The sequence below is a fragment of the Mobula birostris genome, chromosome 18, assembly GCF_030028105.1.
Source record: "Mobula birostris isolate sMobBir1 chromosome 18, sMobBir1.hap1, whole genome shotgun sequence".
NCBI classification, from domain to species: Eukaryota; Metazoa; Chordata; class Chondrichthyes; order Myliobatiformes; family Myliobatidae; genus Mobula; species Mobula birostris.
Window position 1 is genome coordinate 49,816,511 of NC_092387.1, and position 15,927 is coordinate 49,832,437.

General features: G+C 40.4%; 1 protein-coding gene across 1 annotated transcript in view; it reads right to left on the minus strand.

The window, feature by feature from the left end:
- Positions 1 to 4,617: 4,617 nt before the first annotated feature.
- LOC140211849 (calcium-binding mitochondrial carrier protein SCaMC-2-like) overlaps positions 4,618 to 15,927 on the minus strand; it is a 30,059-nt gene continuing 18,749 nt past the window's right edge. Inside the window, exons 8-10 of the mRNA XM_072282025.1 lie at positions 12,699 to 12,866; positions 8,862 to 9,012; positions 4,618 to 4,914 (exon numbers count right to left, since the gene is read on the minus strand). Of these exons, the coding sequence (XP_072138126.1) occupies positions 4,730 to 4,914; positions 8,862 to 9,012; positions 12,699 to 12,866 (504 nt within the window). The 3' untranslated portion in view covers positions 4,618 to 4,729. The remainder of the gene's footprint in view (positions 4,915 to 8,861; positions 9,013 to 12,698; positions 12,867 to 15,927) is intronic.

A 15,927-nucleotide genomic window follows, 5' to 3' on the forward strand; every position in this document is an offset into this window, starting at 1 on the left:
CGCATAGGTGCAATAAAAAACCATACTGGCAGCAGCATCGCATCAGATAAGCAGATTTTTCACAAAAAGGCAAACATAAAAGATACACAATTTTTACAAGAAAGAACACAATTTGAACAAAATGAAGAGCACTGTATTGCAAGCTGATCAAAGTGGTCATATGGTGGCATTCTGAGATTGTCCTTAGCTAGGTTTTGCCAGCTGGTTCAAGAACAAGAAATACCTGGTGAGAATCACTTTTGCAACCATACATTTAGCAGCTAAAGAGACATACTCTGCCCCCGCTTCCATCCTCCTGTCACCCCATCCCTGACTCGGGCACAATTTTAGTAGGGTAGGTTTGTAGTCAAACACACTGAAAACTCATGGCAATTATCTGGGTTGTACAATCTCATGTTCACTTGTACCAACCTGTCTAACCCTCCAAATGCAGATCTCAGTGATGGAGCATCTTTTTAACCAACTCTCCACCATATTACTGGCAGCTATAGAAAATCTCTGGAAATTTTGGTTTGGAACCAATTTTGGTTTGGAAAATTAGAAACACCATTAAAGAATTTTTAAAAAATCCATCTATGTGTAATGCCACTGTACTTTGTAAAAGTATATTGAAATAAAATGTTACAGCCAATTACGGTTGTTACGTCATGCCCAATTGGGATCATGTGATTCATCAATGGATCTTTCGAGTGTGGTGGAGTTGGCTTGAATTTGTTCTCAAGTATTGGCACAAAAATGAGTGAGGGAGTAAGCCTACAACTATATATAGTTCTTTTGTAATGATAGGCATATAGATTTAGGTTGCAGTGTGTTAAATCTAAGGCAGTGGCCAAGAGGATGGATGGAAACTATGGCAGTGATTGTTAGTATGCAAGTATGTGGGAGAAATAAAACCAAAGATTTTGGTCTTACCATAGATTGGTTTGAGCATAAGTATCTGAACAAGGATCAGAATTTAAAGGTAGTGGAAGGGGTTGCGAGAGGCAAGAACTGAATGATGAACTACGTCTGCAGATGTTTCCAAGTAGCTGTAGGAGGAGATGGGGCTAAGGGGTAGGGTTGGGTAGGGGTGGGGGTGGGGGGGAGTAATGCAAGAAGTCAAAGTACTAACTTTAGTTCCTTGAACTAACTTGAAACTCAGCAAATTTCAAATAGGTAACTTTTAGGAACTTTTTCCAAGTGCCAATAAATGCTGATCTTGCCACTGAACACAAAATCCTTCAAGGTCATCACAAATTTGACACAAAAGTCATCTTACTTCCCCTTTCTTTACATTCTCCTTCATGAAGCATGAATATTCAATGTATTCTAACAGAAGCTCTCTGCTCACCAGAACTCCTTGCTCTAAAGAAACAAATAATAGCATTTCAATGACATTGTTTCTTGTATTGCAGGATAACAATCCAAACTCTGGGTGCTGGGCACACTGCAATCTGACCCCCGTTAAGCAATGAAAATTGAAAATATATTTACATTGTAGTCTTGGAATGAAACTCCAATGAGCTTGAGCAGATTAAATCCAAGTCCCAACATACTTGAGTAAACTGTACAAATTACATACAATTCAGTAATAATGAAATATTAAATCCATATTTATATTACCTTTCATTATCATATTGTAGCCTGAAATGCTTCATAGCCGATCGAATACTTTTAAGAGTTGCCACAGTTACACTGTAGGTAACGCACAAGTTAATTTGGACACAGCAAGCGCTGACAAATGGCACAGACAGACAGTTTTTGCTTTTTTAACAGATCTTACATAATCGGTATATTTTGCCCTTGAGCTTTCCTACTTCATTTTAAAATAGAGCCGCGGGATCACCTGAGTCCGTGAGAAATCAGATAGGAGTCTCAGTCTGAACATCTCAACAAAAAGATGTCATGGTACAAGACCACACGCTCCTGACACAGAGGCATCACTGGCTTTTAAACCTGACAGAAGAGATCCCCAACAATGGTAGTATAAAAATTTCATTGGTGCAAAAGGCAGAAGTAAGTGTTCTGTTCCATGCTTCAACAGCTAAGTTGCATCCCCAAGTGCTATGGACATTTTACACTTCCTCCCTCTTGCAATAGCCTCCCATCCAACTTCCCATCACTTACCCATTTCCACAGCTCATCTGACCAGCGGGGAGTAAGTCAATGATACGTACCTGTAATTCAGGAGTAGTTGATCCTCTCTGCGCCTTGTGACGCATTCAGTGGCAACCTTGCCATTTCTTTAGCACTTGTCTGTTTTTTACAAGGTCAAGTTGCAAGCTCGACACTCAACCCAGCACGGATGGAAAGCGTGCAAGGAGCCGGCCGGATTTGAACTTGGGACCACTCATCTCGCAGTCCAGTGAGGATGCCACTACACCACCAGCTGTCTAAATTCAGGAGTTAAAGTATAATTTAATTTACTGTCCAGTTAACACAAATACCCAAGATTCAAAATGACCCTAAAACCTCACTTGTAATCCCCCAACTTTCAAAAGAAGTATTTATGAAGTGACACAGAATCCCAGGTTAGCATAGTCTGCAGCCATGTTGTGGAGACAGGCGGTTCTGTTAACAAGGTGCTGACAGCACAGTCACTTGATCCACCAGTTCCATGCATACAACAAAGTAAGTGCTGTGCATCCTGGTAAATCTGAAATAAAAATAAAACATGTTGAAAATACTCAGCATGTCAAGGATAATCAGAATTAAGACACAAGGTCAACAAGCCTTTGGTCATGTTCTCACGGTCTTTCATCTGCAACGTCCATGAACCTTCTTCCTACATTCTACATGTCAATATATCACATTTCCTCCAGATCTAGCCATTATTACATCTCCTGCTGAATCCAAAATGCTGAAGTAATTCAACAGGCCAGGCAGCATCTATGGAGGGAAATCAATGTTTCGGTCCAAGGTCCTTCATCAGAACAGGAAAGGGTGGGGGCAGAAGCCAGATTATAAGGGTACAAGTTGGCAGGTGATAGGTGAATCCAAATGAGAGGAGAGTCTCTATAGATGCTGCCTGACCTGCTGAGTTCCTCTAGCATCTTGTGTGTGTTGATCCAGATTTCCAGCATCTGCAGAATCTTGCATCTCCCCTTTGTTCAGGTTCTTTGTCATTGCAGCTGTGATGAGAATATTCCACGGTAAGAGTACCTCCTCTGTTTAGAGAGCCATGGGACTTTAAAATGGCAAGCCTGTAAATGTGAATGGATTAAAGCAGCAAGTTTCAAGGAAGAAGGGTGAACTGCTGTCTACCCTTGAGCAGCTGTGCAGTAACAGCGTTTGGTTGCAGCCCTGCCACGTGCCATCCACTAGTGACTGAAAGAGTGGTTCAAGTCAGAATCCATGCCACTCAACCCAAGCTTCTTACTCTCTTTGTTTCTGAAGTGGCCCCCATTACCTCCAATTACCTTTCGCCATTATCCGCCACATTCTACAGTTTAAAAGGAATTGACGACAAAATTATTTTATATCAACTCAAAGACAGTAAAGGAAAATTCCTCAACTTCCTATTTTTCTGTGCTCCGTACATTTTACACTTAAAGAGCAAATTTCACACGGGTGGCTGTTACAACGTTGGGTTTGGGCAGCTTTCAGGGGACTGACACATTCAGATATAATAGTTAAAGATAAGGCAATGACAAGACATGCACGATATCACCTTCGTCAGAGAAAATCCATTCAATGCCACTTCACAGGAGTGCCACTGAAGAAAATTTGACACAGGAACACCCAAAGATCTGCAGTTGAAAGGGAAGTGTGCGAAGAGATCAAAGGGGCAGAGCTGAAGGAATGACTGTAATCTGTGGAGTGATGAAAATTTGTGATATATTTGTGACAGGATTTAAAATCATTGGAAAATCTGAGTGAGAGAAAGAGCAAAGAATAATTTACTATTGAATTCTGTTGCCTTCAGATCTACATCTCTATCAGGTTCCTTGAGTCCCTGGATGACTTTCCTCTTCATTATTAATTACACAAGTCAGAGACTCACACAGCATGGCAAAGAACCCTTCAGTCTGTAGGTTTTCGCAAATAAAAACTGTGAAGGTGTTTTACGTTTGAGGAAAAACATAGCAACTCATTTATTCCAAACACTGAACGCAAAGCAGAGTTAAAAATACTTTACGTAATTACATCATCACGTCAGACCAGGCTCTTAAAGTGAACCCCAACTCAATGTCAGTGGGCTGTGAATTATAAATATCTTCACCAATTACACTACCTGACAAGTCCAACTCATACATGCTGACCATGGTGCACACCAAGTTAGTCCCAATTGCCCTCCTTTGGCCCATATCTCTGCAAACCATACTTATCTATGTACTTAACCAAATGTCCTTTAAGTGTAGCTACTGTGTCTGCCTCACTCATTTTCTCTGGCAGCTCGTGCCACATATGTACCACACTCTTCATGAAGAAGCTACCCCTCAGGTCTCTTTTAAATCTTTTCTCCTCACCCTCTAGTCTTCAGTTCCCCTTCCCTGGGGGAAAAAAACTAAGTTTATTCACCCTAGTTATAGCCCTCATATGACTGAAGAATAATAGTAATGCATGGAAAGAAATTCCTGTGTAAATAAGTTGTTCTCAAACAATGAAAGGAAATTTCATTTATTTTTAAGGCTTTCTTTAACTTCATCAAGCATGAGGCACATGACTGAGCAGAATGCTACTGGTGAACAAAATGGAGAATACTACCATGTCCTTTTTTTGAGAGGTGCAGAGTGTCAGATCACCGTCCTCAGTGGGAGTGGAGGCCGAGATGCGTCTTCAGGTACTCATACGTAATGTAGCTTATGCAGACGGACGGAATGGCTTTGATCATGTTGGCAGTGAATCCACGGTAGAAACCAGGCAAACCATCCTTGGTCAGAATATTCCAGAAGTATTCTCTCAGTCTTGGTTTTCCCTTTCCCTTTTCAATCACTAACAATCAAATAAAAGAAAACTCAATTTCAAAATTAACTCGAAAATTGTCCCACTGGGTTTTGTGATAAAAGATTTTTATTTCAGTTCTGCTGACTTTGCACAACAGGTACCCAAGATCTGAAGTTACTGTTAGATACTGTGTATTGAAGCAGCTGTTAGAGAGTAGAAGACACAAGAACAAAACAGAAGCAGGAATAGACAATCTGGCACCTCCATTTAATGCAATTGTAGCTGATCTACACTGAATTCTACTTCTTAATCAGATACTATAGGCTTCAATCCTTGATCTTTCAAAAGTTTATCAACTTCCACCTTAAATACTTACAGTGATGTAGCCCTTACAACCCTCTGGATCCTACATTGCCCACTTTTTTAAGAATGAAGGAGAAATATCATAGAAACATAGAAAACCTACAGCACAATACAGGTCCTTCAGCCCACAAAGCTGTGCCAAACATGTCCTTACGTTAGAACTACCTAGGCTTACCCATAGCCCTCTATTTTCCTAAGCTCCATGTACCTATCTAGAAGTCTCTTAAAAGACCCTATCATTTCCACCTCCACCACCGCTGTCGGCAGCCCATTCCACAATTTATTCTAAGGGTTGTGGACATCCTCAATTGCCTTTTACACAGTGGTGGTGCACCAATTTTCCAAACTACTGCAGCCTTTATTACAGTCTATTATTGCAATCTGTTATTACAGTCTTTTATTGCAGTCTATTACTGCTGTTAGGTAGGTGGTTCCAAGTGTGTGGCCTGACTACAATGAAGGAATGGCCAATTTATTGACAAATCAGAACAATCTGTGAGTTAGAGATCGTTACATCCAAGCACCTGCTATCTTTAACCTCCTAGGTAGTGGAAGCTGCAGGTTTAAGAAGGTTTAAGGTGAATGAGCAAGTATGTGCATATGTTCGGGGTTGGCAGAGAGTCTGATGGAAATTTGTCATCGAATGCCTGAAAATATCTTTGGAGACTACTGCCTCAAGCATGAGGAACAGGATATCCTCATGTACTCACTAAGACCACATCACTGGACCCAAACTAGTGGATGCCTTGCTGTAGATCTGAGCTTCAGTGGTCCAAATAAGTCATCTTGAAGGGGGCAGGCCTGCTTTACAATAAAACTAATGTAGCGTGCATTTTTTTATGTTTCCTCTGAAGGGCAAGTCCAGCTAATTTTTCCCACGGTAAGGGTTAACTTTATTTGCCATATACACTCAATGGCTGCTTTATTAGGTAAACCTACTCATTAATGTAAATATCCAATCAGCCAATCATGTGGCAGCAACTCAATGCATAAAAGCCTTCACGCAAGGTCAAGATATTCAGCTATTGTTCAGACCAAATAACAGAAAAAGGAAGAAATGTGATCTAAGTGACTTTGACCATGGAATGATTGCTCATGTTAGAAGGGATGGTTTGAGAATCTCAGGAACCACTGATCTCGAGAGGACTAGAACTTAAAAGCAAGGATGTAACGCTGAGGCACTGGTTAGGTCTCACTTGGACTATTATGAGCAGTTTGGGCCCCTTATCTAAGGAAGGATGTGCTGACATTGGAGAGGGTTCAGAGGAGGCTCACAGAATGAAAGGGGGATTGTATGAGGAGCATTTCATTGTCTGAGCCTGTACTCACTGGAATTTAGAAGAATCAGGGAGGATCTCATTGAAACCTGTCGAACCTTGAAAGGTATAGATGCAATGTATGTGGAGAGAATGTTTCCTATAGTGAGAGAGTCTAGAACCACAGCACATAGCCTCACAATAGAGGGACGCCCAATTAGAACAGAGATGAGGAGGAATTTCTTTAGCTGGAGGGTGGTGAATCTGTGGAATTCATTGCCACAGGTGGCTGCGGAGGCCAGATCACTGGGTGTATTTAAGATGGAGATTGATAGGTTCTTGATTAGTCAGGGGGGTGAAAGGTTATGGGAGAAGGCAGGAGAATGGGGTTGACAGAGGCAAATGTATCAGCCATGTTGAAGTGGCAGACCAGACTCAATGGGCTGAATGGCCTAATTCTGCTCCTCTCTCAAAATACATACATATACTGTATGTACACAGTGGTGCTTGAAAATTTGTGAACCCTGTAGAATTTTCCCTAGTTTTGCAATAAATATGACCTAAAATGTGATCAGATCTTCACACAAGTCCTAAAGCTAGATAAAGAGAACCCAATTAAATAAATAACACCAAAAATATTATACTTGTTCATTTATTTATTGAGAAAAATCATCCAATATTGCACGTATTTGTTGGAAAAAGTATGTGAACCTTTGCCTTCAGCAACTGATGTGACCCCTTGTATAGCAATAACTTCAACCAAACCACCTCTGGTAACTGTCAACCAGTTCTGCACATCGGCTTGGAGGAACTTTAGGCCATTCCCCCTTACTAAACAGCTTCAACTCTGGGATGTCGGTGGGCCTCCTTGCATGAACTGCTTGCTTCAGGTCCTTCCACAACATTTCTATAGGATTAAGGTTAGGACCTTGAGTCAGCTAATCCAAAACACAAATTTTCTTCTTTTTAAGCCATTCTGTTGTTGATTTATTCTTGTCTTTCAAATCATTGCCTTGTTGCATTATCCAACTTCTATTAAACTCAGCTGATGGGTTGCTACCCTGACATTCCCCTGTAAAATATCTTGATACAATTTTGAATTCATTGCTCCCTCAATGATTGCAAGCTGTACAGGCCCTAAGGCAGCAAAGCAGCTCCAAACCATGATGCTTCTTCAACCATACTTCACAGCTGAGATGAGGTTTTGGTGTTGGTGTGAAGTACCTTTTTTCCTCCCAACATAGCAAAGAGTATTGCTGCCAAAGAATTCAACTTTTGTCTCATCTGTCCACAGAACATTGTCCAAGAAGCATTGTAGAACATCCAGGTGGTCTTTTGCAAACTTGAGACGTGCAGCAATGTTTTTTTTGGAGAGCAGTGGTTTCCTCTGTGGTATCCTTCCATGAACACCATTCTTATTCTGTGTTTTTCTTACAGTGGACACGTGAACAGAGTAAGTTCTAAAAATTTCAGCAGATCTTTTGCTATTACCCTTGGGCTCTTTTTCATCTCCTTCAGCATTGCACATTATGCTCTTGGTGTGATCTTCACAGGATGTCCACTCCTAGGAAGAGTAGCAACAATACTAAATTTCTTCCATTTGTAGACAATTTCTCTTACTGTGGACTGATGAACACTCAGGTCTTTAGAAGAGCTTTTGTAGCCTTTTCCAGCTTCATGCATCTCTATAATTCTTCTTCTAAGGTCCTCTGAAAGTTGTTTTGTTCGAAGCATGGTGCACATAAACAGATCTTTCTTGAGAAGAGCAGGCCCTGTCAGTAACCTGACTTTTTGTGTTTTCTTTATAGAGCAGGGCACCTCCACAACCCACACCTCCAATCTCATCTCATTGATTGGAGCCAACTGACTCCAAATAGCTTTCGTAGAAGGCATTACCCCAGAGGTTCACATACTTTTTCCAACAAATACATGTAATATCAGATAATTTTTCTCAATAAATAAATGAACAAGTATAATGTTTTTGTGTTATTTATTGAATTAGGTTCTTTTTATCTAGTTTTAGGACTTACGTGAAGATCTAATCACATTTTAGGTCACATTTATGCAGAAATAGAGAAAATTCTACAGGGTTCACAGACACTATACTGCTGCCACAAAACAACAAGTTTCATGCCTTGCAGTATGTCAGCGATAATGGAAAGTGAGGTTTGCCTGAACATTATCAATGGCACGGGCCAAATGGCCTCAACTAGTGCCTAAAACTTCTATGAATCTTCACTGCTTAATTGACTGAAAACTAAACCAAGGCTACTTTAGTGAAGAACAGAACAAATACAAATCTCTCTTGTTACACACAAAATGTCAAACTAAAAGTCAGTGTGTGATCTGTAACTCACTGTTCCTTGCCTTGCTCACCTTCTGCCTGCATCTGAGTGTGCAGCACCAACAATGGGTAACCGGCAAACTGACCAACTACATTGGAAGCTGAGGCACTGGCCACCACCAGCAAGATGTTGGGCCTCTCATTGCCTGTGGTGTACCTCTGTATCCATAAGTTCTTCAGAGTCTGCAGGAACAAAATTAGGACTCTTTAAAATTAAAACACAGCATTCCTGGGGGTGGAAGATACAGTGAGGAGTATTAATTATGTGCTCTGTAAAGCCATAATACTGTATATAGGAGCAGAATTAGGCCATTTGAGCCAGGAGGTCTGCTCTGCCATTTCATCATGGCTGATCCCTTTTTCCTCTCAGCCCCAATCTCCTGCCTTCTCCCCATATCCCTTCATGCCTTGATTAATCAAGAATCTATCCACCTCTGCCTGAAATACACCCAATGACTTGACCTCCACAGCCACCTGTGGCAACGAATTCCACAGATTCACCACTCTCTGGCTGAAGAAATTCCTCCTCATTTCCCTGATAAAAGGATGCCCCTCCATTTTAAGGCTGTGTCCTCTGGTCTTAGTCTCCCACACTAGAGGAAACATCCTCTCCACATCCAATCTATTGAGGCCTTTCGATATTTGATAGATTTCAATGTCACCTCTCAATCTTCTGAATTCCAGTAAGTAGAGGCCCAGAGCCATCAAATCCTCCTCATATGACAAGACATTCCTCCCGAAATAATTTTCATGAACCTCCTCTGAACCCTCTCCAATGACAGCACATCCTTTCTTAGATAAAGGGCTCAAAACTGCTCACAAAACTCCCAGTGGGGCCTCACCAGTCATCATTACATCCTTGCTTTTATATTCTAGTCATCCTGAAATGAACGCTAACCTAGCATTTACCTTCCTCACCACTGACACAACCTACAAATTAATCTTTAGGGAATCCTGCACAAGGACTTCTAAGTCCCTTTGCAACTCAGATTTTTAAATTTTGTCTCCATTTAGAAAATAGTCCACACTTTTATTATTAGAATCAACTTTAGGTGCCACATACAGTACATTTACATGTATTATGAATTTGCTGTGGTGTTTTGGCACAACTTGCAACAATAAACAACATTCAATGCTAATAAGAATAATGATTTATATAAAAATAAACTTTGATGTTAAAAGCAGATATGGAATTAAATGTGCATAATTACATAAATATCACCATGTATTAGCAATGTAAACAGCATTATAAAAAGTGGTTTGAAGTGTTTACAGTGCAGTGTGGAGACTGAGATAATAGACAAGTGCTGGTGGGGTGGGGAGCTAGAATGCTTAATCAGACGGTTGCCTAGGAGATAAAAACTTTTAAGATACCATGAAGTTTTAGTTTGAATAGCCTTAGAGTACTTTCCAGAAGGGAGCCTTTGGAAAAGTTAATTTGCTGGGTGGATAGTGCCCACAATTCTTCCTACCCACTTCTTCGTCCTGGACACATACAGAGACTTTCAGCTGACCTGACAGTTCACTGTAGTTTTCATATGTTTTTAGAGGAGGCTGCATCAAACCACCCAGCAGTGGCTGAAGTGACAATACTCTCCATGAGGACAATGCTACCTTCCAACATGGAAGGTGGGAATCAAGAAACAAGTTTAGTCTCAACGGTAGAAAATACTATAAAATGCTATACGTAACAATATGCATTTATTTATATAATATTTTTATCACTTGTAAAATAAATACGGTAATCAGACACATACTGATATAAATTATATGAAGTATTATGACTAAAAGTTTGGTTGTGAGGGAGCAGAAAGGGCAATGGGGTAGAAAGATAATTCAGAATCACTGACATATGTATAATATACGCTGGTTTGTGATAGCTGTATAGTGAAAGACGTAAAAATATTTTTACGAGTTACGAGAAAAAATAACTAGAGGAAAAGGGGAATCGAGAGGTAGTATTCATGGATCGTTCAAAACTCTGATAGCAAAGAGGAAGGAGCTGTTCCTAAAAAGTCAAGGACCAGACAACAGAACACACGGCCATCAACTGTGGGGCAACAGAAGGCAAGAAGCCAAAGGCTTGGAGAATACAAAAAATAAAGAGTAGACCACCTGGCCCTCAAGTACACCCTGTCATTCGATATGATCCTGTTGCACTGCCCCAGGACCCCAACTTCTTTTCTATGTCAGTTCCCCAAGCACTAAATTCTCCAATTCTTCAAAAAGATATTCACCTTCTCTTTAAATATTTTGAATAATATAGCCTCCACAGAGTAGTGCAACTTAAAAAAAAATCAGACATTCAACACCCTTTGCGAGAAGAGACAAGCAAAAGCTTTTTCTTAAAGGAAGTGAAAGCGAGAAGGGGCAGAACCAAGCAAGGTTTCCATTTTAAATGACCATCCCCTATCTAATGAAGTCCTTTGTTCAAGACACAAGATCAAGAGGGTTAATAGAACTAGAAGAGCCTGAATCTATATTTAGACTAGACAAGTCAAATGAGTCAAAATATTGTTGAGACACTGCATGAGAAATGAGAGGAAAGGGGAAACAGTGCCACTGTGTAGCAGTATGTAAGAAGGTGGGATAGGAGGAACTAGATGGGAAGATAGATCTGTATGGTAGGCTGAACAGGAGGATTAGATCCCATGGAAACCAGGGACAGCTAGTTAAGTGGATTCAAAAGAGGCTCAGAGGTGGAAGCAGAGGGTAGAGGTTTTTCTCAGAATGGAGGCTGTTGACAAGTGGTGTGCCTCAAAGGTCAGTGTTGGGAGCCTTGTTATTCGTTATTGATATAAATTACTTGGATGCAAGTGCAAAAGGCTTGATTGGTAAGTTTGCGGATGGCACATTAGGTGCCGCTGCTCATGAAGAAGATTATCGCAGATTACAGGGGGTTCCTGTTCAGTTCAGGAAGCGGGCCAAAGAGTGGCATATGGATTTAAATAGACATAAGTGTGAGGTGATGTATTTTTGAAAGTCAAACCAGTGCAAGACATATAATATAAATGGTAAGGAACTTGGGAGTGTAATGGAACAGAAGTAAATATATAAAATGCTGGAGGAACTCAGCAGGCCAGGCAGCATCTATGGAAAAAAGTACAGTCGACGTTTCGGGCCGAGACCCTTCAACAGGACTGGAGAAAGAAGGATGAGGAGTAGATTAAAAAGGTGGGGGGAAGATAGCGATAAGCACCAGGTGATAGGTGAAACCGGGAGGAGGAGGGATGAAGTAAAGAGCTGGGAAGTTGATTGGTGAAAGAAATACAGAGCTAGAGAAGGGGGAATCTAACTGGAGAGGACAGAAAGCCATGGAAGAAAGAAAAGAGGGGAAGAACACCAGACGGAGATGATGGACAGGCAAGGAGATAAGGTGAGAGAGAAAGGGGATGGGGAATGGTGAAGGGGCCATTACCAGAAGTTCAAGAAATCGATGTTCATGCCATCAGGTTGGAGGCTACCCATTACTTACGGAAATGTCCCCCCAAGCAGTGTTGGGCAATATCAGTGTACAACAAACTGAGGGGCAGCTTTTGATGAGACCAAGGTTAGGTGGTGTGGTAGCCCATGTACAACAGTAAAAGGCAAGTTGAGGATGAAATCAGGCACTGGCTTTTCTGCTATGCTGTCAAAGGCTAGTGTCCGTACATATACTTTAAAAACACATTTAAATGATTGTACAGCAGTCTAGAGCAACGATGAAATGGGTTGCTTTTAGAAATTCGTTCTTTCATTTTCCTCATGGCTAACTCTAAAGTTCAGTCTGTATCTCCTTGTGACATGGAGTATCAAAGCCTTAATAAATTAATGCAAGTTATTCATCATAAACATTTTCACAACTGGCTAAGAATCATACAAACACTAACCTCATACACGGCCAGGTCTATACCAGCATACGGAATGATCCCCATGATATTTGGAACATAGCCTCTGAAGAAAGTGGAAAAACCCTCATACATGAAAATGTTCCTGACATGGGCATAGAGTTCTCTCGGTTCTCCAGTCCTTCGCAGCATCATTCTGGTTTTCAGCACCTAGGGGATGCAAGGTGAATTGCAGAATATTTAATTCCAAAGTGCAGCAACACACAATGCTTGAAATGGTTGGGTCAAACAGCAATCAAATTTCAGGTCAATGAATTCTCACTGGATGAGGAGAAATAAAAATAAAAACAATTTTTATTTGATCATATTGGAGATTGGAGAAGAAGGGTATGAACTAAAGTCTGTGACTGGATACAAGACAATTAACTAAAATGGAGGTCGGTGGACAAAGATTGGTCAAGGGAGGTAATGGGAGAAGCAGAATCCTTAATTGAAATTGCAAAAGGAAAATATGTAGGTATTAGAAAACTAACTAACTGAAGTGCTGATTATCTGCAAGTCCTGATCTCAAGATTAAGAACAAGGCAAACTGAAGGACCTGGTTCTGTGCTGTATGACTATGACCAGAATGTGCTACAATGAAATATCAGGCATTACTCCTCAATATTCCTGTTGAACGACCTTGGATGCAGGATGTAAGAGGACAGAGTAGTGCTGGGATGGTGAATTAAAGATATAGTTGACCAGAAGCTCAGCTTCATACATAGTCAGAGGAAGGTGTTTTTCAAAGGCAGGCAATCAATGTGTGATTTGTCTCCGCTGAGTAAAAGGAGACAGAAAACTGCATGTATCATCTCCAGCAGTTCCTTCCATTATTGTCAGGAAATTCAGGATTTCTGTTCAAGTATGTGAAAATACAGAAGTCCTCAAACTTCCTGAGAGTTGCTCACCAAGAGATTACATGACTATGGTCTAGCATAAGACTCCACAGTAATCAAGCAGCCAATTGTCAACCTGCTGTGATTTCTGAACTATTGTCACTAGAAATCTGACTGTGAACGAACTCCTAGTCTCACAACTCCACTCACTTCTTTTGCTGTGAAGGACACGGTTACTTGTCTGTACAAAGTATGAGGAGTTATGTCTCAGTTGATTTACATCTAGAAAAATAAAAATTCATTCAAATGTTACGAATTTATTTTCTTGTCTAGTGTTTGTGTTTTTTTATTATTACTTTCAATAGTTTGAATGTCTTTGCATGCTTCTGAATGTCAGAGGCCTTCACAAACATTTAAACAGTTTGGTCAACTTTGGGTTTTGAGTTAACCAGCCATCAGGACATTTTGGGGTACTGGGTCCATTCTGGCAACAACTGGTGGCATTAAGAGCTGAATTCCACAAACTGATCTGGCGCTAGTTTGGAGGATGAAGTTGCAACTTGCAACCCTAGTGTACCCCAGAGGTCCCAGCTATGAACTTCCAATCCATTAGTTCTCTTAAGTGTTCAAATGTTTATTTGAAAGTCAGTCTCTCAATAGCTTTCAAAAGGGATGGCAATTACCACAAGTTCAAACCACATTTTATTCCGCATCAGTGGAAAAAATCCTCCAACTGATGTCCTTCCATGTGCTGAATTCATTCATTTGGTACCAACAAATCCGCTACATGCAAGTCTGCCAAAAATTGTAAGCCGAAGTACTTACATCACAAAACCATGAGGCAGGTTGCATCACAGTCAGGTGTGGAAACACCGAGGCCCGAGAATGTAAAACCTACAAACTGTGGTGGTTACAGCCCAGTTCATCACAGGAAACGTCCTCCCCACCGTTGAGCACATCTACAAAGAGCACTGCCACAAGAAAGCAGCATTCATCATCAAGGACACCCACTATCCAGGCCATGCCATCATAAGGAGGTGCAAGAGCCTTAGGTGCCACACTACCAGTTACAGGAACAGTTATTACCCCTCAAACATCAGGCTCCTGAACCAGTGTGGACATAGTCATTCACAACACTGAACTGATCATTTAACACAAACTTTGGACTCATTTTCAAGTACACTACAACATGTTCTAATTTTTTATTCATTAATTATTATTATTATTAATTTTTTCTCAGCTCAAGCTGGTACAGGCATAGCCAAGCATGCTCATTTGTCAATTCCTGGGAACTTTCAGACTATTCTAAAGGTGTTTAGTATTGTGGCTTTCTGAAGATTTACATAGATATTACTGTATAGCCCTAAAAAGGCTATTGTGTAGTTCCCTGGGATGATAGCAGTTGTAGATATTACTATTGTGACAATGTATACCTTGTTCATGTTCCAAAGTCTTTCAAATTCCTCTTTCAAGTTAGGATATTTCTAGTGTTTTTCACTTACTGATTTCTGTAAGTTGTGTGTGTTTGGAATCAATTAACTAAGTTGTTTTTGCTTGTTTATCCTGTATTGTTATGTCCAGATGTTATTATCTGTTACAACTGATCGGTCATCACTTAATTTGTGATATTCCGACTCTAAAACTGGATTAGGCTTGTATTTATAGTACGGTGTGATTTCACTTAAGACTATTTCAAAGCAAGATTTTAATGTTATTGTTATTATGAGTACTTTTTTATTTTTGTATTTGCACTATTTGTCAGTATTTGAGTAATTTTTCATTGATTCTATTGTACTTGGTTCTACTGAGAATGCTTGCTGGTGTTTACTGTTTACCTAACACGAGCTCTGCAGCACAATACTACATTTTACCCGTCGCTAAGACAGACAGACTAAGACTTCTGTCCAATACAAAAGTTACCATTGAGCTAAGGTTTATATATTAGAACATGTGCTTTAGGCAAGATTTTTTTATAGTTTGAAATACATATTGAATAAATAACTATATTCAAATGATAGTTATGTTTAGCACCAAAATGCAAGAACAAGGTGAAAATTGGCAGCAAAAGTACGTGTAATGAATTTTTTGAGTTCTGTATGACTGCAGGTAACTAGTTATAATGTACTGTGAAAAGTTGTGAAGGGGGCGGGGTCCCAAGTAGAACCGAAACTAAGACCATCCTGTGTCCCACAAAAAGACAGCTGGAGCTTGGTAACATGGGAGTTCCTATGACTGCACCTTTGATCTGGAGAAAGTGAGTGATGTTGAAGGAGACGTTGTTCAGTGCAAGAACAAGTTCGGCCAGGAGGATGTGCATCTGTAGAGAATTTTTGGACTACTTGGTGTTTCATACATATTGGTCAGGTCAAAGGGCTCTTCCAACAAAACCACCA